The sequence below is a fragment of the Dermochelys coriacea genome, chromosome 25, assembly GCF_009764565.3.
Source record: "Dermochelys coriacea isolate rDerCor1 chromosome 25, rDerCor1.pri.v4, whole genome shotgun sequence".
Lineage (NCBI taxonomy): Eukaryota > Metazoa > Chordata > Testudines > Dermochelyidae > Dermochelys > Dermochelys coriacea.
In genome coordinates, this window is record NC_050092.1 from 16,253,042 (window position 1) to 16,276,547 (window position 23,506).

A 23,506-nucleotide genomic window follows, 5' to 3' on the forward strand; every position below is an offset into this window, starting at 1 on the left:
ACCCTTTGTAATCAATAAACTTGTTTTACTAATAATCTTTACCAGTGAGTTTGCCGGAAGTGTTTGGTAAATCTGCTCAGATTTACAAAGGCTGGTGTATATCCACTTTCCATTGTTGAAGTGGGGAACCAATTAATAAACTTTCACTGATTGTCTTGAGCAATGCAAGACTGTATATTCCTTAGGTACAAAGTGGGGGGATTTGGCTGGTGCCTTATTCTGTGTGATTCATGAGTGGCTCTGAGAACATTCATGCAATCTAGCTGGGTGTAGGTCTGCACATGCAGTTGTGCTGAGTAATAACAGCGCCTAGAGGGGTTTGCTGCTTGTCACTAGCAAAGCATTCTGAGAGACAGCCCAGGCTGAAGAGTTAAGGGGGCACAGTAGTCCCACATTTCCAGGATGAACCCTGAGGATCCTGTCACACCGGTCATATGGGTAGATAGGGAAACAGGAAATTGATATAACCCTTGTAAATTTGGTTCTGCTGAAAGCTCACCACTTTAATAAATGTACTCAATGTATTTTTTTTTTTTCAAGTCACAGGCAAAGGAGTAAAAAGAAAGGAGTACTTGTGGCAGCTTAGAGACTAACACATTTATTTGAGCATAAGCTTTCGTGAGCTACAGCTCACTTCATCGGAACCATTCAGTGGAAAATACAGTGGGGAGATTTATATACATAGAGAACATGAAACAATGGGTGTTATACACACTGTAACGAGAATGATCACTTAAAGTAGCTATTACCAGCAGGAGAGAAAAAAAACCTTTTTGTAGTGATGATCAAGGTGGGCCATTTCCAGCAGTTGACAAGAACGTGTGAGGATCAGTAAGGGGTGGGAAATAAACATGGGGAAATAGTTTTATTTTGTATAATGACCCATCCACTCCCAGTCTTTATTCAAACCTAAGTTAATTGTATCCAGTTTGCAAATTAATTCCAATTCAGCAGTCTCTCGTTGGAGTCTGGTTTTGAAGTTTTTTTGTTGAAGAATTGCAACTTTTAGGTCTGTAATCGAGTGACCAAAGAGATTGAAGTGTTCTCCGACTAGTTTTTGAATGTTATAATTCTTGACATCTGATTTCTGTCGATTTATTCTTTTACGTAGAGACTGTCCAGTTTGACCAGTGTACATGGCAGAGGGGCATTGCTGGCACATGATGGCATATATCACATTGGTAGATGCGCAGGTGAACGAGCCTCTGATAGTGTGGCTGATGTGATTAGGTCCTATGATGATGTCCCCTGAATAGATATGTGGACACAGTTGGCAACGGGCTTTGTTGCAAGGATAGGTTCCTGGGTTAGTGGTTCTGTTGTGTGGTGTGTGATTGCTGGTGAGTATTTGCTTCAGGATGGAGGGCTGTCTGTAAGCAAGGACTGGCCTGTCTCCCAAGATCTGTGAGAGTGATGGGTCATCCTTCAGGATAGGTTGTAGATCCTTGATGATGCGTTGGAGAGGTTTTAGTTGGGGGGCTGAAGGTGATGGCTAGTGGCGTTCTGTTATTTCTTTGTTGGGCCTGTCCTGTAGTAGGTGACTTCTGGGTACTCTTCTGGCTCTGTCAATCTGTTTCTTCTCTTCAGCAGTGGGTTATGTAGTTGTAAGAATACTTGATAGAGATCTTGTAGGTGTTTGTCTCTGTCTGAGGGGTTGGAGCAAATGCGTTTGTATCGTAGAGCTTGGCTGTAGACAATGGATTGTGTGGTGTGGTCTGGATGAAAGCTGGAGGCATGTAAGTAGGTATAGCAGTCAGTAGGTTTCCGGTATAGGTTGGTGTTTGTGACCATCCCTTATTAGCACCGTAGTGTCCAGGAAGTGGATCTCTTGTGTGGACTGGTCCAGGCTGAGGTTGATGGTGGGATGGAAATTGTTGAAAGCATGGTGGAATTCCTCAAGGGCTTCTTTTCCAGGGTCCAGATGATGAAGATATCATCAATGTAGCACAAATAGAATAGGGGCATTAGGAGACGAGAGCTGAGGAAGCGTTGTTCTACATTGCTATAAAATGTTGGCATCCTGTGGGCCCATGCGAGTACCCATAGCAGTGTCACTGATTTGAAGGTATACATTGTCCCTAAATGTGGAATAGTTTAGGGGAGGACAAAGTCAACAAATTTCAGCCACTAGGTTTGCCGTGACATTATTGGGGATACTGGTTCCTGATGGCTTGTAGGTCCATCTTTGTGTGGAATGTTGGTGGAGAGGGCTTCTACATCCATAGTGGCTAGGATGGTGTTTTCAGGAAGATGACCGAGGATTGTAGTTTCCTCAGGAAGTCAGTGGTGTCTTGAAGATAGCTGGGAGTGCCAGTAGCGTAGGGCCTGAGGAGGGAGTCTACATAGCCAGATTATCCTGCTGTCAGAGTGCCAATGCCTGAGATGATGGGCGTCCAGGATTTCCAGGTTATGGATCTTGGGTAGCAGATAGAATACCCTGGTCGGGGGTCCAGGGGAGTGTCTGTGCGGATTTGTTCTTGTGCTTTTTCAGGGAGTTTCTTGAGCAAATGGTGTAGTTTCTTTTGGTAACCCTCAGTGGGATCAGAGGGTAATAGCTTGTAGAAAGTGGTGTTGGAGAGCTGCCTAGCAGCCTCTTGTTCATATTCCGACCTATTCATGATGACGACAGCACCTCCTTTGTCAGCCTTTTTGATTATGATGTCAGAGTTGTTTCTGAGGCTGTGGATGGCATTGTGTTCTGCACGGCTGAGGTTATGGGGCAAGTGATGCTGCTTTTCCAGAATTTCAGCCCGTGCACGTCGGCGGAAGCTCTCTATGTAGAAGTCCAGTCTGTTTTTTTCGACCTTCAGGAGGAGGTCCACCCGGAATCCTTCTTTTTGTAGTCTTAGTAGGAAGGTCTCTGGGGTTAGTATGTGGTCAGAGGTGTGTTGGAAATATTCCTTGAGTCAGAGAGGTTGAAAATAGGATTCTAGGTCACCACAGAACTGTATCATGTTTGGGGGGTGGAGGAGCAGAAGAAGAGGCCCCAGATAGGACAGATTATTCTGCTGGGCTAAGAGTATAGTTGGATAGATTAACAATAGTGCTGGTGGGTTAAGGGAATCACTGTTGTGGCCCCTTGTGGCATGTAGTAGTTTAGATAGTTTAGTGTCCTTTTTCGTTTGTAGAGAGCAAGTGGGTTTTGTAATGGTTCGTCTCGTTTTGTAAAGTCCAGGCATGAAGAAGTTTGTGTGGAAGATTGGTTTTTTAGGAAAGTATCAGTTTGGAAGAGCTCATTCTTAATCTTCCATGTTTGCTGTAGATGCTGTTGATCAGTGGTTCCGCAGTTCTTAGAGAGTATTTGGCACAAGATGTGAGCATAGTCTGTGTGGTATGTAGATTGTAATGGATTTTTTACCTTCAGTCCTTTTGGTATGATGTCCATCTGTTTGCATTTGGAAAGGAAGATGATGTCTTTCTGTATCTGTATGAGTTTTTTTCATGAAGTTGATAGATTTTCACTCCATATGGCTAAATTCAGTGCCTTGCATAATGACAGTGGCCAGTGCTAGGTGCCCCAGAAGGAATGAACAGAACAGGTAATAAGTGATCCATTCCTTGTCGCCCATTCCTAGCTTCTAGCAACAGAGACTAGCGACACCATCCCTGCCCATCCTGGCTAATAGCCATTGATGGACCTATCCTCCATGAATTTATCTAGTTCTTTTTTTAACCCTGTTACAGTATTGACCTTCACAACATCCTATGGAAAAGAGTTCCACAGGTTGACTGTGCGTTGTTGTTTGTTTTAAACCTGCTGCCTATTAATTTCATTTGGTGACCCAGCTCTTGTATTATGAGAAGGCAGTAAAATAAACTTTTCTTATTATTTTCTCCCACCAGTCATGATTTTATAGACCTCTATCATATCCCCTCTTATTCGTCTTTTTTCCAAGCTGAAAAGTCCCAGTTTTATTAATCTTTCCTCATATGGCAGCGTTCCATATCCTCATCGTTTTTGTTAGCCTTTTTCTGAACCTTTGCCAATTCCAATATTTTTTTTTTGGATGGGGCAACCACATCTGCACACAGTATCAAGATATGGGCATACATGGATTTATATAGAGGCACTATGAGATTTTCTGTCTTATTTATCCCTTCTTATGATTTCCCAATATTCTGTTCGCTTTTTTTTTTTTGCTGCCACTGCACAGTGAGGTGGATGTTTTCAGAGAACTATCACAATGACTCCAAGAGTGGTAACAGCTAATTTAGACCCCATCATTTTATATGTATAGTTGGAATTATGTTTTCCAATGTACATTATTGCATTTATCAACATTGAATTTCATCTGCATTTGGTTGCCCAGTCACCGAGTTTTTGAGAGATCCTTTTGTTACTCTTCGCATCTGCCTGGAACTTAACTATCTTTAATATTTGAATATAATGAAATATGAATTAATCACAAATAATAATGTTACTTTACTTTCTATTTCACTCTGAAGTGGCACTGCATGGCAATTTTTTTCAGATTTCATCATTGAAAATGGAGATTCAGTCTCCAGAATCCGATTTAAAATCAAGGAAGATGATCTGAATAAAGCAACAAGCAGAGCTGAATCGTCTCCAGCAAGAAGAGACTCAGTCTAGAACAGAGTATCCAAGCAGGAAAAAGTGCAACTTGAAACAATAATTAATCTTTAAAATCAACACAAGAAGAAATTAATCAGGTATGGTTGTAGTCTTATACACATCTTTCTCCCTCCTTTAAGCCCAGGAGTTTAGGAAGGGATAATACTGCCCTACCAAGTGAATCCTGCAGAAGAAAAATAGACTGCTATAATTGCATAGGCTTTTGTGACTGTAGACTAATACTTTGATTGCCAGTTCATGTAAAAAATATAGTCGGGACAATTCTGTAACAATTTGACAATTGTTTTTAACCTCACGCAGAATTACTCCCATATCTCTGGAGCCCTGCAGTAACCAAATTCCAGAGAGAATGCAATGTTCAGATTTGTCAATGAGTACTAGTTTTCATTCTCAAAGAGTATCCTAGTTGCTTGCTCATATGAGTGTATGTCTAATCCTGCATGATACTGAAATATTTTTCATTATTTAGGCAAGAAGTAAACTTTCTCAACTTCAAGAGAGTCAACAGGAAATCAGTAAAAGTATTGAACAAAATAATGACGCTCTGAATGGGATTCATGGTGGTAGTATGACGAATTTAGCGGACATAAGTGAAGGAATTGCACAGAAAGAAAGAGGAAATTTTGGAGCTATGGTAAAGACTGAATAAAAATAACAAGTGGATTTATGGTTCAATGCAGTGTAAAATACATTTTACAATCATTAGATTTGTAACTTGCACCTAAACTCAGATTGTAAAAAGATTTTTATTTACTTGACCGTGTGACCTTAACAGGCACTGTAAGCTCTGCAAGATGGCAGCCGCCATCCACCAGGCTTAGAGCATTTTAGTTCTCGTGACGATTAATTCTTACGTCTTTATCTATGCTAGAAATAGTCTGCTGGAATAGCTATGCTATCAACTCTCCTACCAGAGATGCAGCTTATTCCATGCAAAAGAGGTCCTTTTGTTGGTATAGCTTATAGCAGTTCTTCAAATTAAATAAGCAATACTGGCCAAAGAAATTGTTGCCAGTATAACTGCATGAACGCAAGAGATTTCCTGGCATAGCTATTGGTTAAGGTTGTGATTTTTTTTTTCCCCCTTACTCCTATGTGACACAGTATCCAGGTAAAAGTTTTAAATGTAGGACTAGACTGTAAAGTGTTGCCTGCTCTGACTTTTGGCCTGAGCAAAATAGGGACACATTTCTTTTAAATTCCAGTCCAGCTGTTCTCTTGGTGCCCTTCAGACATGTAGGGTTTCTGCTTTTCACATGTAGGATGTGAGCTGTACACTTACACACCTTCAGCAATACACCTAAACCACAAGAAGAAAGGAGTAACTTGTGGCACCTTAGAGGACTAACCAATTTATTTGAGCATAAGATTTGTGAGCTACAGCTCCCTTCATCGCATCCGATGAAGTGAGCTGTAGCTCACAAAAGCTTATGCTCAATAAATTGGTTAGTCTCTAAGGTGCCTCAGTACTCCTTTTCTTTTTGCAGATACAGACTAACACAGCTGCTACTCTAAACCCACAAGAGTTTATCCAAAAATAATGTATAGACAACTTTGTCTTCCTCTAAAATACTCCCAGCATCACTAGTCTCTCATCCCAGTATGTTTATTTAGCTGTGTATTTTGGCTCCATTATTCCTTCAGGATCTTAAGAACTTTCTTAACTGATTTTCTTTAGGCATCTATGACTACTACTAATCCTTAGTAAATTACACAAACAACCTTGTTTATAATTTGTATGTTCATTTCTCCAAATTTAAGTCCTGTTGCATCCATATGCTGTTCGTGTGTCCTCTCCAGGGAAGCCATCTTGCAAACCTCCTAATGTAAATAAGATGCTTACTGTAGGGTTAGCTTGATTGTATCATGAGCTCCCCATTCATAATCTGGAGGCCTAGCTAAGGAAAAAGTGAAGGCAAAGAGATGTGCTAATGGATTGGATGTTGTTTGAGCAAGCTCATTTTGTTCTACATTTGCTATTATACCTGACCACAATTTATCCCAGCATAAGAGGAATTTTTTGCTCTTTTAACTAATTGTCATTTAAATCTTTTGTAAAATTAAAAAGTTGTGAACACTGTCTCCAAAATACCCAATTTGAAGGGAGTTTCAAGAAAATTTATTTTTCCATATTTATTGTTTTTTTATTTTTTTTGTAGAAATCAGATTTTATTTTGCTATTTTAGAAGACTCGATTATATAAAGATGAAAGTAGAATAGCTTTCTTAAAGAATGTTTCTTTTTTTAGGTATCAAAGCACTTTTGATCTATTTCAAAATAAACATTTAAGTGAAATATGATAGCATTAAAATATGCAACTACTTATAGAATCCCACTATATTGTACATAGTATATTTAGCACCCTGGCCTAATAAGCATTTAGAAAATACTGTACCTTTCTGCCTTGCATTACTTTGTCTCTGCTCACGCAACAAAAGGAAAATACTTGAGAAAGAAAGGGATTATCTCAGCACAGTGATGCTCTCACAGACTTGGTTTTTTTAATACTTTGCTGCACAGTCTTGTGCTTTAATGGTTATTGTCAACTCAGTTTCAAGTGGAAAGTCTGCTGGAATGTTGCTTTTATTGTAAAGATTGAGAACCACTATTGGAGAGCAAACTCTATGTTCCTAGGAAAGTTTGTAAAACATTTGTTTCTTCCTGTTTCTTTAACTCTTCTTCCTCCTCTGTATTTTGTTTCTTTTTCTGTTGACAAAATTTAATTTTAGACTTCTTCATTGTGTCTTCTATACTGAGGAGAGATCCTTAGCTTGTAAACTCCAAGGCCTTGTCTGTTGTTGTTAGTAACATTTATTATGGTCAAAAGGCATCAATCAGGATTGGAGCTCCTTTGTACTGAGTGCTGTACAAACATAGATAAGCGACAATCCCTATTCCAGAGGGTTTACAGCCTAAAAGACACAAATAGGCAAAGACAAGGGTATAAGGATATATCAAACAAACAAATGCAATGATGAAGAATTGACACAACTTTGTTTAGCTCGTGTGTTGTAGTTGTGGCTTTTTTCTTTTTTTTAGTTTATCATAATTGGCTTGGACTGGTGCTAGCGCAATAACCATAGTTAACTGAAAACTATGCTATGGATACATCTGTGTAGGAGAGTTAGTTTCCAGCATAGCTAGGTAGCATGTTTTTAGAAGGAAATCCATCCCTGTTCTGCTTGTCAAGTGGACTGCGGTAGATCTGTTCGAAACAGTTTTGTTATAATTGTTCCTGCTCCACTATAGTCTAGACAGTGATCAATAGCCAATATTTGTGGAAAGATATATTATCTTGGAAATTAAGATGTTTTATATGGAGTTGGGGCTTTTTGCAAACTAGCAAAGTGGAATTTTAGAAAGTTTGTGAAGGTATTTCAGAAATTAATATGCACAAATCAGAAATAACACATTTTTATGTGCGTATGTAGTGTTGATGTTCTGTGTAGCCTCAAGCAATGTATTTATGACATTTGCTTCAGTTTAAAGGGCACTTCTCAATAGGAGCTTCTTGAATTTAAAATAAAATTGAACAGGAATAAGATACATCAGAATTGTAACTGGATGATTAATCATTTTAATATTGATAAAATCTTTGTAATATTTCTCTTAATTCTAGGATGATCCCTTCAAGAATAAAGCTTTATTGTTTAGTAATAATACCACAAGAATTGCATACGGACCCATTCCAGGCTGAAGATCCATTCAGATCTGATCCTTTTAAAGGAGCAGCCCTTTCAAGGCAGTTAAGTAACTGATGGCTAATATAAGAATCAGAAGACCTATTGTACTATCAATGTATTGTTAACCACTGTGCTAAACTTATTAACTGCGCGTATGGTCACAGTGCTGCAGTTTGGACTAAGGGATGTGAAGAGCAATGCGCCACTGAAATGCTGCACGGTATTTCCCTGTGTGGATGTCGGGTACAACTTAAAGGTCCAGAATTTACACTTTCAAGTTCGCTCCCACAGCATCTACACAGGGGAGTTACAGTACAGCACTTTGGTGTGCACTGCTGTTCACACCCCATAGTTCAAATGACTAGGGCAGTGGAGACATTCTCTAAGTAGGTGACAAAACAAGATATTTTTCTTTTTTTTACCTAGATGATCCATTCCAGAATGATCCTTTTTCAGAACAACCACCCTGTTTCAACAGGTAAAAGCTTTCCTTTGAGACAGGTGGGATATAATTTGTAGCCAAATATAGATATGTCGAGTATACAGCTGGCCTTCCAAGACTTCAGAATTTTCAGTTTAAACGGTGGATCCAGAGAGAGAGGAGTGTGTGTATGTTGTTTTTCAATTAAACTGGGGAGCCCAGAGTGTGTGCACGCATGAGCGAGCTCAGGAAGAAATTTAATAAGGTACCTATCTACTCGTTCATAAGCCGAATATTTTTGTAAACATGTCTCATCAAAGAGCGGAGGTCGGTTTATAAATGGGTCTACACCAAAAATTTGATAATTTTAAACTCTATGACTCATTGCGCCTCTTCCTGCAGCTCCCATTGGCTGGAGAATGGTGAACCGCAGCCACTGGGAGCTGAGGGGCTCCGTGCTTGTGCACGCTCCAGGTAAACCAAAATGTCCCGACCCACCAGTGGCTTACCCTGCTGGGCGGGAGCAAAGTTGCCAATCCCTGAATATAGGGTCGTTTATGAAACGGTCTACGGTTTTTAACAGGTTGCAGAGTAGCGGCCGTGTTAGTCTTTATTCGCAAAAAGAAAAGGAATTTGTTAGTCTCTAAGGTGCACAAGTACTCCTTTTCTTTTATACGGTTTTTACTATTTTTATCTATCCATCTTGGGGGGTTTGCTTATAAACGACCAAGCTAACGAACGAGGTATATGCAGTATATACATTTATTAAATGTAGTTCATAACTGTAATATAAACCTCCATAAACCATCCATTTATATCGGAACTTTTAAATAATCGTAATAGTTTTCCTCCCTTTTTTAGAGTAGAATATATTAATAATTTATTATTTGATAAATAAGTTTGAGATAAAGGCATATTTGTTCCGACTCCTTGCTAAGCATGATTGTTGCCCTGTAGCACATTGTCTAGTGTTTACCTGTAAAGCAGTACATTTTGTTTACCTCTCGTAACTTTGCTAGATCCATTTGGAGGGGGATCCATTTAACGAAAGTGAACCCATTTCGTAGTTCTGTCTCTGAGGATTTTTTTAAGAAACAGGTGAAGAATGATCCATTTACCTCTATCCATTCACAAAAAAAAACCCACCTGCCCTCAAAGGTAGGTAATTTTTAAATTTGTGTATGTTGCACTATAATAAACTTTTCTACTGTTCGTCACAGTCCATTTGGTCAATGTCATGGTCAGGGATTTAAAAAATCCATAAACTTAATGATTTCAGATATTTAAATCTGAAATTTCATGGTGTTGTAATTGTAGCAGTCCTGACCCAAAAAGGGTTTAGTGGGGGCATTGCACAGTATTGTAGGGGGGTCGCGGTTATTCCACTTTTACTTCTGTGCTGTACTGGCAGTGGGGCCTGCCTTCAGAGCTGGCCGGCTGGAGAGCAGCAGAAGCTGCTGGCCAGGAGCCCAGCAATGAAGCGCGCCACTGACAGCCGTAGCGCCGAAGTAAGGATGGTATGATATGGTATTGCTACCCTTACTTTTGTGCTGCTGCTTTCAGAGCTGGGCCCTCAGCCAGCAGCCGCCACTCTCTGGCCTCCCATTGCTCCCACTTACTTCTAAGCTGCTGCTGGCTGTGCTGCCTTCAGAGCTGGGGCGCCTGGTGAGCAGACACTGCTGTTGGCCACCCAGCTCTGAAGGCAGCGCGAAGTAAGGGTGGCATACCATGACACCCCCTACAATAGCTTGCAAACCACCACCACCACCCAGTTTTGAGAAACTCTGGTCTCCCCTGTGAAATGTATACGTATAGGGTAAAAGTACATAAAAGACCAGATTTCCTGTTGGAGACCAGATTTTACAGTCTGGACACGTTTTTCACAGCCATGAATTTGGTAGGGCCCTACTTGTAGCCGCGTAATGGTATCCTTATGGTGAAATATGTTTCAGATCATTCCTTTTATTACAAGCATAGGGCGGGCAACATTTTCAAACTTCAGTGCTAAAGATATGCACTACATAAGTGGCCAGATTTTCAGAGCTGATGAGTACTCTGCAAGTACTATTATTTAATGAGAAGTTGTAGGTACTCCGCAGCTCTGAAATTAGCCCGTCTATTTAATGCCAACTTTTGGCACTCAAGTATGAACATTTTGACAATAGACTTCTGTACAGTAGGTTCTTGAGTTTTGAATGTAGACTAGTACAGCTTTATTGTACTGTAAGTCCCCTGCCTGGAATATGTTCTGCTCACTGGGGATATTGCCTTTGTAGTCAGCAACCTCATGTTGTATCATTGCTATCAGACTACATGCGCTAATATGTGTATTTATCCCACAAGAGTATTTCATGGTGTTTGGTCCAAATGCAAAGTCCACTGACTATATTAGAATTACACTAGAGCAGAGGTCTCAAACTGTGGTCCAAGGAGCTCCATTCAGGTGGTCCGCAGATAGTTCCCTCTAAGGTGCGTGCCTGGGTGGCTGCACCTGAAAGAATGACGGGCCACTTACCTACTTAGTGGAGCCATGCAGGTGGGCTCACTAATTAGGTGCCTGGACCCTGAAGAGACACACAGTAAGGTGAGATGGTGGCCCTTGGGGGGGAATGGGTGTAAGTGGAGGGGCCCTTGGGTGAGAAGAGGGGGGTGGGGGGGAATTTGGGATGTGCAGGGCTGCGGCAGACAGAGAAAGAGGCGATTTTCCCCAGGGCTGCGGCTGCCAGGGAGAGACGGCCCTCCTTCCCAGCCTCAGCTCTGTGGCTGCTGTGGCAGGGGGAAAGACCCCACTTCTTCCCAGCCCCAGGTTGGGGGCTGCCGCGGTGGGGGAGAGAGGGCACATCCATGGCATTAGAAAGGTAAGACTACTGATATTAAAATATGAGTTGTGTGCTTTTATTTGTAGAACAAAACAAAACCTTTATTAACGGATTTTTTTTATATAGTGCTTTATTCAAAGTGCTTTACAATAGTTTAGCTAATGGTACAAATAACATTTGGAAAGATCGTTAAGTGGTCTGCTGAGACACACAGCCAATTTTCAAGTGTCTGCGGGAAAAAAAAAATTGAGAACCACTGCACTAGAGATTAATTTGGCCTTAGAATAGTAGTTTTATAATGTAGGGAAGATTTTGGCTACACAGAAAGGTAAGTGGAGAATACATTAAAATTATTAACATGTACCATTTCTTCTTTCCTCCTCATTTAGCTGACCCCTTTGAAAGTAGCGATCCTTCACATCTTCAGGTATCTCTTCAAAAGGGCCAGGTAAGAGGGAAGTATTTCTTCTGTAAAATGCACAGGTAAATTCTGCTGCCTTTTTGACACACAAGGTATAACAGTTAAAATTTGGAGATTGCCAGCAGCCAATGCGTAGGCGTAAGCAGACTAAAACACTCGCTTAGGGCCCTGAGCAGCTCACGGGGACCCCCTTATTAATTATTAGTATGTGTTAGGGGGCCTCCCCAAATAATTCCTGCTTAGGACCCTCAATGGGCTAGCACTGGCACTGAAAATTGCACAGAGTTCACCCTCAAGCTTCGAAATAGCAAAAGCAGACTGCAATTCTATGGGATACATCCTCACAGTGTACTTATTACAGACTATCAAGGGATCCTCCACATATGCATGCTCCTCTTTCTTCTAAGCAAGCAGTGATGAAACAGGAGATAAATTAATCCAACCTGAGGCAACCTTAACTCTTTTGGGGGAATTCCTCTTAAGTGTGGAATTCCAAGGGCAGCCAGGCGGTGCCTGGCAATGTGACTCCAGTGGAACCATGCTACTGGGGAGCCAGGACATGTACAGCTAGTGCAGAGGGCCTGGATACAGATGGCTCTGTCCTTCTAGCAGCTCTCACATCCTTAGCTTCTGAGGACCAAACTACCTGGACCTCCTCAGGTAGGAAAACCACACATCTCTCCCAGTGGCAGAATATGGAGAAATCGTCCATGGGGGGAGAATTTTCATGTGCTACCCCTTTTTCTTCCTCCTTCTCTGGATGTGATAGTCTGGGTCTACCTTCATGAAGAACGTGTGTCTTGAGCATGACTGATTCTCCTGGATAAAAAAAAGACTTCAGGATGACTTATAGAAGTTTTCAAGATCATGGAACAGTTTGCTGAAGCTGATAAATTGTTCATATTGGTTATGAACTCAATTGGGGAACAGAATTTAAAAACTAGGATACTAGAAATAAACAGGATTTAGAGATGCTATTTTCTAACCTTTGGAAAAACAAAGCTTGAGAAAGGAATCTTTGAGAGAGTTGGAATGTGGTGAGTAGTCTTGGGCTTGTCTACATTGGGAAATCCAGGAAAATTAATCCAAATTCATTAAAGATGTGAATTTAAAATGGATTATTTAAACCCCTGTGTGAACACCATCTTTCAGAATTAAAGGAGTCTGAATTTGATTTATCTTAACTAAACCAGATTAAAGCCACATTAATTCTGAATGAGGGTGTTCACACAGAGGTTTAATGTGGTTTAAATAATCAGCTTCAAATTCATACCTTCTGTTAATTCAGATTAATTTTCCTGGATTCTCCATGTAAATAACCCTTAAATTATAGACAAAGTCTGAATGAACAGCATTAAAAAGAAACCATGGCCTCCAGAAGAGAGCTTGACTGAAGTGAACAGATGGAAGTTCAACTAATTGAGCTTCTCTCCTTATATCTTTTCATCCTGGTAACAGTGCGTGTCTTGTTACTGCCAAGTTTTTCATCCAAGGGAAAAAAAATTGATCATTCTTTTAGTTCACTAAAGTCATGATTGCTGACTTGATAGTATTTTATAGCAAATGTTTTATGAAATCATGTTGTAGGTGTCAGCTCCAATTTAAAAAGTTTTGTCATGATTTTGACTGCATCATAAAGAGAGAAACATACTTTCCTGTGAATTTATTAATAATTTGTGCTATTGGCACTAGTATTAAGAGGGCTTCTTTATATTGGTGTCCTTTTTTAATTTGTCTGGTGGTCTACTTCAGTGACAATAGATTTTTTCCTCTGTCTAGGTATTAAATTAAACAAAATAAAAAACATGTAGCTTTGTTCTATACTTGTTTCAGATCCTTTTGGAACGTTAGACCCATTTGGAAGTGGTGCCTTCAGTAGCAATGAGGGTTTTGCAGATTTAGCCAGATGTCAAAGGTAAATGTTACCAAAGGAAGCATGGGTCCTTCGCTATAAACATTTTTCCTTTTTTTTTATATAATTCTTAACGAGTGTGAAGAAAAGAATAGCATTATATTGAAACAAGCAAAATCTTGCAGTCACATTTGGAAAAACCCTCTGAAGGGGACTAATGATATAATTATTTTGGATACAGCAGGCTTTTAATAACTTGTTTGTCTGTCTCACCAAAATCTCTAGATTTTTTTGGGGGGAGCAATAGAGGGGCATGTCTGTGTTCTAGTGTAATTTAGGTGACCAAATGATTATTATTGAGTTACCCTGGTGGTTCCATAATTAAGTTTGCATTGAGATTTACGTGGAAAACAGGATTCAAATCCCTTCATTTGACTTTCTGTATTTGAATTTACTCTCCAAATTTTAACATAACATAACTCTTTGTTATTTATTTGGTCAAAATGTATTAACATTTTTTCAGAGGAAACATTTAAAAGTAAACATTTCTTGAAATTTCTCTAGAAAGTCCCAACTTTTGGGGGGGCTCCTGTACTAAAACAGACATCACAAATTAAACTTCATAAAGTCCATGTCATTTTTTCTAAGATTCTTTTTGGAGATAAAATGAATGTCCGTCACCCAACCTTTACAGTCAGCTCTACAATGACAAGTTGAATGTGTGTGCACTTTAGAGAAAATATTGGATAGGAAATAGATTTTTTTTTAAGGGATTTTCATATATCGGGAAAGAAAGGAAACCTTTAAAGATATATTTTCCAGGGATTTTAAAATTAGAATGTCTTTGTGGCCAAATTTCAGAGTAGCAGCCCTGTTAGTCTGTATTCGCAAAAAGAAAAGGAGTACTTGTGGCACCTTGACTAACAAATTTATTTGAGCATAAGCTTTCGTGAGCTCCAAAATAATATATACTTTGTCTTGTTTTGCTTATAAAGCTTTTTTCCTCCACTGGGTGGCAGCAGCCTCTACAAATAGCAGGATGTTTGGTTTTAATTAGCAGAACTCTCAGAAGGATCTCCCTAGGAGCTTGAGCCTTCCAGTGCTTACCTACAGAACTCCTTTTTTGTTGCAGAATCAAAATTTAACATACATTTGAAAACATGATAAAGTGCAGTATAGCAATGAATAAATCAGTGTGGAATCACTTTTTATATATTTATTTTTAAATGGTTGGCAGGGTCCTTTACAGAGGCTGGGCTCTGGGAGGGAGTTTGGGTGCGGGGTCTGGGCTGGGGCAGGGGGTTGAGGTGTGGGAGGGGGTGCAGGTGGCGGGCTCTGGGAAGGAGTTTGGGTGTGGGGTCTGGGGCAGGTGGTTGGGGTTCAGGAAAGAGAGGGGAGCAGCACTTACCTTGGGTGGCTCCCGAAATCAACACGCACACCCCTCTGGCAGCAGCTCCTAGGCGAAGGGCCGGAGGGGTCTCCACACACTGCTGTCTGCAGGCACCACCCCCGCAGTTCCCATTGGCCACAGCTCAGGGCAGGGTCAGCGCACAGACACACCCCGCCCCCTCCAGAGCCGAAGGCATATGCCATCCGCTTCCAGAAACGAAGTGGAGTGGAGCGAGCGGGCAAGAAGCCACCTTAGCCCCATTGCAGTGGCAGCAGGGGCCCTGGGCCCTTTTAGATTGCCTGGGGACAGCAGGCGGAGCCAGGGGAGAGACCTGGCTCCGAACTTTGGTGGAGCACAGGCCCAGACAACTCGCTGCCCCTGCCCGCAACCCAGAATCGGCTTGCACTGCCCCAGCTGCTGTGTCCGTTGCTGTGTAGACAAACTACAGAGCTCTTTTTGGTCTAGGAAAGGTACTCCCAGGGTCACAGCAAAACTGCAAGGTGGAACAGATTGTTTAGCACAGGGATTCTCAAACTGGGAAGTCAGGACCCCTCAGGGGGTCACGAGGCTATTACATGGGGGGTCACAAACTGTCAGCCTCCACCCCAAACCCATCTTTGCCTCCAGCATTTATAATGGTGTTAAATATATAAAAAAGTGTTTTTAATTTATAAAGGGGGTCGCACTCAGAGGCTTGCTATGTGAAAGGGGTCACCAGTACAAAAGTTTGAGAACCACTGGTTAGCATAATAGTTAGCACATATTATAGGGACCATTCAAGGTAGAGTGGCCTGTTAACACACCTCTGCAGTCATAGGACAAAAAGATGGGGTTAGTGGGTTTACAGGTAATTGTAATAAGCCATAAATCCAGTGTCACTGTTTAGTCCATGATTTTTAGTGTCTAGCAGAGTAATGAATTTAAACTCTCAGGCTCATCTTTTGAAACTGCAATGCAGGTTTCCTTTCAGAATGCGGACTGATAGGTCAGCTATAGAATGATTGCTTCGTGAAAAGTGTTCACCCACAGGTGATGGGGTCTTTGTCTTTTATCATTTTCCTGTGTGAGTTCATTCGAGAGCATAGTGATTGTCTTGTTTCATCCCCATAGTTGTTGGGGTATTTAGTGCACTGGATGAGGTACACCACATGTTGTGATAGGCATGTGTAGGGTCCATAGATCTTGAGAGGTGTGTTTGGGGATGATCATTGTTGCTTTGAAAATATTTCTGCAGGTTTTGCATCTCTTGTTCTGGCAGGGTTGTAAGCTACAGATCTTTTAGTGTGCGGTAGAAGGGTCCATGAGGCCAGTTAGTGCACTATAGATTTACACCCCAGCTTGCCATATACTCACTCTGTATAGACAAGCCCTAAGGAACAAGTGTGTGTGTGTGAATATAAAAGAAGTGGTGTATAAAAGCTGTGATGTGACAGCTGTAAACTGTAAAATAGTAAACTGTAAAATATAACTGTAAAAGTCCTTTTTTTATATATGAAATTTTCAATATGTATGTACACATTGAGTACATTTACTACATCCAGTACGCCAAATACCAGATTAGTTACAGTTTCTGTACAGTAGAGTAAGATAAAAATAGGAATAAAATACAGTTTTACCTCCCATTCTTTCTCCTTATTATTCCCCAAGTGCCCTTCCTCTCTTGTCCGGGATAAAAATTGTAAAAAGTGCCTTAGGTGACTTAAGGTCTAAGTACCAATGAAAATTATTAGGAGTTAGGCTCCTAAGGGACTTAGGTGCTTTTGAAAATGGAACTCAGACTCCCTAGTCACTAAGTTGCTTTTGTGAATTTTACTCCTTATCATTTTTCTGAGTTAATTCAAACACGAGTTAATAATTTTCACTTACTTTCTATAAAGTTAAAAGGTCATCTTTACTATCTGCGTATGTTTACCTTTCCTTTATCTCGTAGCCCACAGCTTCAGACCCTTTCACCTCCTCTTTTGGAGGGATGGGATTCTCGGATGACCCTTTTAAAAGTAAGCCAGACACTCCAGCTCTCCCACCGAAGAAAAGTGTTCCTCCACGACCCAAGCCACCTAGTGGTAAGTACATTTTTTCCTAGTAGTCAGTTTCCCCAGTTTTCCCATCTTCTTTGTCAAGATAAAGAGGAATTTACGATTTTCTGTCTTGTTGACCTCGGTCAGCCCAGATTCTAAGAAGACCAGCAGTTGATTCAGACCTGTAGTACTTGGGACTAAATATCAGATTTTCAGTAAATGGCAACATGTGTCTACATGTTTTTGCATTAGTTCAGCTCAGAGGTGCTTCTGAGTGTATGGGTCAGTTTCTGTTTTGAGAGATACCTAAATACAAATGAATCTGCTGTATAGGTTGAGCTAAGAATATAAAACTTGTTTTAATATGTTATTCAGCTTCAGGTCATTTTTGCTGTCCCAAGATTTCATTTTCTAAGCCGTTCAGATGCTGGTGAAATTGTTTAAATGGGAGACATTTCATAAGCTATTAGTTTCAAGTCCACTTTTATCAAGCTGTGGTATATTGCAGTTGACTTAAACAGTGAACTTTTGGTTAGCTCACAGAAAAAAGCAAAATCCTGACACAAACATGCTTCCAGTTTGGTCTCTAAACTCTGGCACTAGATTTTCTGTAACATAAAAATGTATGGGCCAAGCATCCAGAATTTCTGGAAACACTTTTTTTTTTTTACTATGGTAATGAGCATTTTACAAGATGTGGATAGATATTGTAACTGTCACAGTTCAGGACAACTGAACCCGTATTTCCACTCAGTGGTCCAGCAAGGCACCCACTCTCAGGATTCCAACTCCCTAGCCATTGCCTTTCTTCGGTGGAGACCTGCATCTCACTCCCTTCTGACCATGGTATTTCCAGGCTGCACCGTTCCTTGCCTTTACTGTGTTGTTCGCAGCAGAGACCAGTGGCCCAAACACACCAGTTTGTTTTCTCTCAAAAGATGGTTAAGAGTATGATTGCCCACAATTATAGATACCACACAGCTCTTTTTAAGCACACTATATTATTCTTAAGGTAAAAGCACTACAGAGAAAACATATTAAAACAGTAAAAGATCCTATCTGCATGCCAGAGATCACACTAATCCTAACATGGCTCTGGCAAGACTAGTTCTTCAGCACCTCACCTTGAAATTTATGGTTTCAAGTTCATCATTGCTTCAGCTCAGAGTAAGCACATAGTTGTAAGGGGCCTTGGTAGGCCAAGTCCTTCCAATATTTCTGTAAGAATTGCGGCCCTCCATGAGAGGTTCTATCCGTTTGCTGGATCAAGAAGAAGGCCCTGAGCCTGTTTAAGACCAGGTTTTTTATCCAAAATCCTTTCTTTGTCTGTTGGTCCCTGGAGAATCCGGTTTAATTGGTATATGCATATATCTTTCCAGGGGCTGGCTTCAAACGGCTTATAAACAGATGAATTATATTAGCATCCCCCTCTTCCTAGAGGAGTTGCATACAATTCCACAATAGCACATACACAATTGCATTTTTAAATAATCAATCCAGAGGTATTAAACCTAGTTCAGTAAGGTTTAACTTAATTCAGTAAAATTCATTCAGGATATTGCAGGAAATTGTCAGTCTGCCACAGTAACCCCCGTACGTTTTAAGTGTGGGTCACCCAGTTCCCTTGTGTTACATTTTGGTATTGTCTGACACTTTTGCTTTGCAATGCTCACACCTATTCAATTTATAAAGCAGAATTGCTCGTTTGGTTGGCACTGCAGGTTAGCTAATCTCTACCACCCCACTCAAAAAGAGGCAGCACCCTTATGGATGTACTCCAGATGGTACTGTAGGTTCTCATTTGTTGTAAATCATGCCTTTATCCCCAGACTGAATCAATGTTTGGGACGTATTATTTAATAAAGCAAAATCTTTGTGCAAACAGTAGAATAAATTTAAGTCTTGCCACCTTTATGGAACCTGCATTTTTGCAGCCTTTAAATCTTCAAACACTAGTTTTCAGCTGCCATTTTGGCTTTACTCCTCAGAAGGATCTGATAGATACTTTAAAAAATTGGTTTCCAATTGATAAGGCATTTTGGAGCATTGCTGGTCTGAGTATTGATGAATACTGACCAAAAAAAAAAAAGGAATGTAATTGTAGTAAGGTCCTCGAAGCAGTTAATCCCATAACTATCTACTTATAGGGGCTCTGTCACCATAGTATCTAAGAGCCTTCCAAGTATTTAAAATAGAAATAATAATACATTACATATACAATAAAACAGACCACCAGGACACTGAGCAGTGAGAGAGAATATACTGTGCAGCAAGAGGTAATCTCTTTGCCATCTAGAATGCTGCGTGTGGTGAAGTGTTGTATTTGTTTGTCAGTTTTCATAGGAAGTATGTTATTGATTAGAGAATATTTTATTTGGCCTTTCTTTCTGGAAAAGGGTCTGAACAAAATAATTCAAAATTTAAAAGGGATCTGTAAAGTGGAATGAGACCAACAAATAATACTGATGAGGCGTATTTTAGTATTTTTTTAAGTTTGGCTTTCTATGTCTTTGTTTCCTAAACATGATTATTCCTAGCAAATACAGTGTAATCTAACAACAAAGACAGGGAATGGCAGTCAAAGAATGACTTCTCTAAGTACTCCTCATTCTTTCCCCTATGGATGTTACCTTGATTTGTATCTTGTCCTCCCCAAAAAAGTTTTTATGCAGACTATCTTAAAAGGCGGTTGACTCAGGGTACTGCCTATTTTACTTGTATTTTTAGCTGTAATAGGCTACATTTATTCGGAGTTCATTAATTTGAATTTATTTTTAATTTAGACAAGATAACATTGCTTTTATCTAGTTTTTTGAAAGAGTAGCATCTTAAGTATCAGCATTTCACCTGTTATGTGAAGACCGAAAATTTACCAGGAGCAATACTCTTCTGTTAAAGGAGACTATAGAGGAAACAAAGTTGTTCTTTTGGAAAGCAAATGAGCCTCACGTACAAATGCACAGTTAAACTCCTCCCTTCCTTCCACACTAGCAATCATCAGTGGTTTCTTAAAACATGAGAAATTACATAGTAATGTTCTGTGATGCTTGCAAGAGATACAAATGAGTGTTATGATGGAAATCCTGTTCACAAAACAAGTAACAGAAGAGGAACTTCCGTTGTTTCTCACCTTGCTCGTTAGTCCGTTTAATTCAAAAACAAGTATGTGGTAAAGATCTTTCTAAGAGGTAAATAAATATCAGTTCACATCAGACAAATCTAAAACTTGGTCTTATTACTCTCAATTTACACTCTTCCTTTATCATGTAGTTGATAAGAAAAATACACAAGCATTGTGTGAAAAGTACTTTGTGGTTTGTATCTACCTTATCCCTTCATTATTCAGAAAACATAAAGTACCAATAAAAGGTCTCTAATTATCCTTAGGTAGAGGACACTAATACTATGATTTCTACTTGATCTGAATTGATTTGTGCAAAATTATTGGTCTTGTGCCAGATTCACCTCTGCAGGGACAGGGGACAATATGCATTGACTTGCCCCTGTCCTTGCAGGGGCAGCTGCACTAGGACGGTGATTCATCCCAGTCGAGGCCAGCAGCAATGTCACCACTGACTTCCCCATTGGTTTCTGTCTAAGGAGTGGTGGAGCCCATCTTGTGGAGGCTGCCCTAGAAAGACAGTGAATCAGCACATTCATTATCTAGCTTGGTCTGATATCCACTTTTGGATCTGTGCTGGCTGGCTGGCTCAGAATCACCTGACGGAGCAGAAACATGCCCCTCAGACCCAATCTTGCTCTTGGTGAACTTTCTGCTGTAATGAGTCCGTAGCCTGGGTTCAGCCAGTTATATTTAATCACGCCCCTTGTATTAATTTCCCATTATATCTCATTAAACATAAATTGCTTTGACCCTGGAATTCTCTCTGTCACTGTGATATGTGAGAACTGTCACTAGGTTATCCTTGATCATCTTTGTCTTTGGTAAGGGATTTCAAAGGGGTCTCCAGAAATGCACCTGTAAAAAGGGGCATTTATACATTATATATTTATACATGTAAATGTATAATTAGATTTCAAGACCAGAAGGAGAGGAGTACTTGTGGCACCTTAGAGACTAACAAATTTATTTGCGTATAAGCTTGAGCTGTAGCTCATGAAAACTTAAGCTCAAATAAATTTGTTAGTCTCTAAGGTTCCACAAGTACTCCTTTTCTTTTTGTGAATACAGGCTAACACAGCTGCTACTCTAAGACCAGAAGGGACCATTGTGATCATCTAGTATGGCGTCCTGTATAACACAGGCCATATTTATTATTACACAATAAAAATTTATGCCTTATTTTGAGTCTGAATTTGTCTAGCTTCAACTTCCAGCCATTGGATCATGTTATGCCTTTCTCTGCTAGATTAAAGAGCCCACTATTAAATATTTGTTCCCCATGTAGATACTGAGACTGTAATCAAGTCACCATTTAACCTTCTCTTTATTAAACTAAGTAGATTGACCTCTTTGACTCTGTTGCTATAAGGCAGTGGTTCTTAAACTTTTGTACTGGTGACCCCTTTCACATAGCAAGTCTCTGAGTGAGACCCCCCCCTTATAAATTAAAAATACTTACAATATTTAACACCATTATAAATGCAGGAGGCAAAGCGGGATTCGGGATGGAGGCTGACAGCTCGCGACCCCCCATTTGATAACCTCGCGACCCCACTGAGGGGTCCTGATCCCCAGTTTGAGAACCCATGTTATAAGCATGTTTTCTACTCTTGTTATCATTCTCAAGGCTCTTTTCTGAACACTCTCCAATTTATTAACATCCTTCTTGAAGTATGGACACCAGAACTGGACACAGTATTCCAGCAGCAGTGGTACCAGTGTCAAATATCCTCTCTCCTCCTCCTTGAGATTTCATTTTATGCATCTCATTTTATGAGCTCATGTTCAGCTGATTATCCATCATGGCCCCCAAATCTTTTTAAAATTCACTGCTTCCCACTGTACTATACTGGCAGGTATTTCTGCTCATACATAGCCCATTGTTTGGGGTCATTGCTGTTGCATCTGAAGAGGACAGGCAAACACAACATACAGTGGTGGGCCCTATAGTGCGGGTCAAGTACCTTCCCAAAATCCATATAATTCCATCGCTCCCCATGTTTTAAAAGAAACTCTTGAAATTGTTTCCCCAAAGCTGTTTCTTAGACTGTCCTTTATTAGCCTTATTTTTATACTACAAACATAAAAGGAGGACCTATCCTTGAGCCTAGTTTAAGGAGCTATCAGAGTTAGTTTTTTGCCTGTTCAGTGTAAATCAGGGTTCATCGTTGCCTAATAGAGAGTATAAATTACATTGATATTTTGGATGAAAGGTGCCATATGTGAGCAATTTGAATTGTATTGTAAATGCTTTTAGAAAATCCTTCTAATATCTTGATATCATTTGTAGATTTACAAATACACTTAATTTTATCTTTTATTCTCCTGTTGTAAGTAGCTCTTTGATTGTAGCGCTCAGTGTTACTAAACTTTAAGGCGTTGTTTATTTCTTATGCTAGTACTGGGTCCTGTAGAACTTACCTGTAATTAGAAAAGGAGGAAATTAAAAGCTGATCCACTGAAACCTGTCAGTTAAAATGTGCTGTCTGTAGGTTCTCACAGATTAACAATTACATGTTTTCTGCAATGAACTGCAGATTAAAATCAGTCAGAGTTTACCGCTAACTAGTTTCTAGGTAAAAGTTGTTGATTGCAAAAAAGAGAGAAACAGATTTTTTTTAAAGTACAGGAAGTTCCTGTGTGGGTGTCAGTGATTGGGTTATAAGTAAAATTCAGTACTCTAGTGCTTTGATCGTGGGACCTGCTGCATTTACCCCACCCTTACCCACTTCCTTTAAATGCAGCACCATGCATTCCACATTGTGGTTTTAACAGTACTGCTAACCAGTGATATTAGTGGAAGAACCTTCACCACTAACCAGTGTGTAACCTTCAACCTCTTCTTCATTTTTATTGCTTGCTTATAGTGATTGTGACTTTTTTAACCTTGAAAGAATATAAAAATCATAACATTTTGAAATAAAAATGTAATCTACTTATAAATGTGTCTTCTGCTTACAAATGCCTGTTGATACAGCATGCAGTATAAATTAATGCCTGTAATAGTAATTTTTAAAAATAACTTCCGATCACTCTAGTTTTCTCTGCTTTGTAAATTTGGAATTAGAATTAAATGTCTTGTATCTCAATAACTAATCTATTTTTTGTACGTACTAACTGTTGATGTCTGCAGCGAAATATATTTGCCATTAGTATGCCGCACTTCCATCTTTTATTGGAACAC

The 23,506-nt window shown here is 39.9% G+C and overlaps 1 protein-coding gene across 1 annotated transcript in view; it reads left to right on the forward strand.

Annotated features, from left to right (window-relative positions):
* Window positions 1–23,506, forward strand: part of EPS15L1 (epidermal growth factor receptor pathway substrate 15 like 1) — an 86,799-nt gene that overhangs the window by 36,019 nt on the left and 27,274 nt on the right. The window contains 13 exon segments of the mRNA XM_038384494.2: window positions 4,473–4,586; window positions 4,588–4,671; window positions 5,064–5,228; window positions 8,214–8,258; window positions 8,260–8,344; window positions 8,442–8,602; window positions 9,718–9,753; window positions 9,755–9,860; window positions 11,907–11,930; window positions 11,933–11,965; window positions 13,772–13,831; window positions 13,834–13,853; window positions 17,111–17,243. Coding sequence (XP_038240422.1) covers window positions 4,473–4,586; window positions 4,588–4,671; window positions 5,064–5,228; window positions 8,214–8,258; window positions 8,260–8,344; window positions 8,442–8,602; window positions 9,718–9,753; window positions 9,755–9,860; window positions 11,907–11,930; window positions 11,933–11,965; window positions 13,772–13,831; window positions 13,834–13,853; window positions 17,111–17,243 — 1,066 coding nt within the window.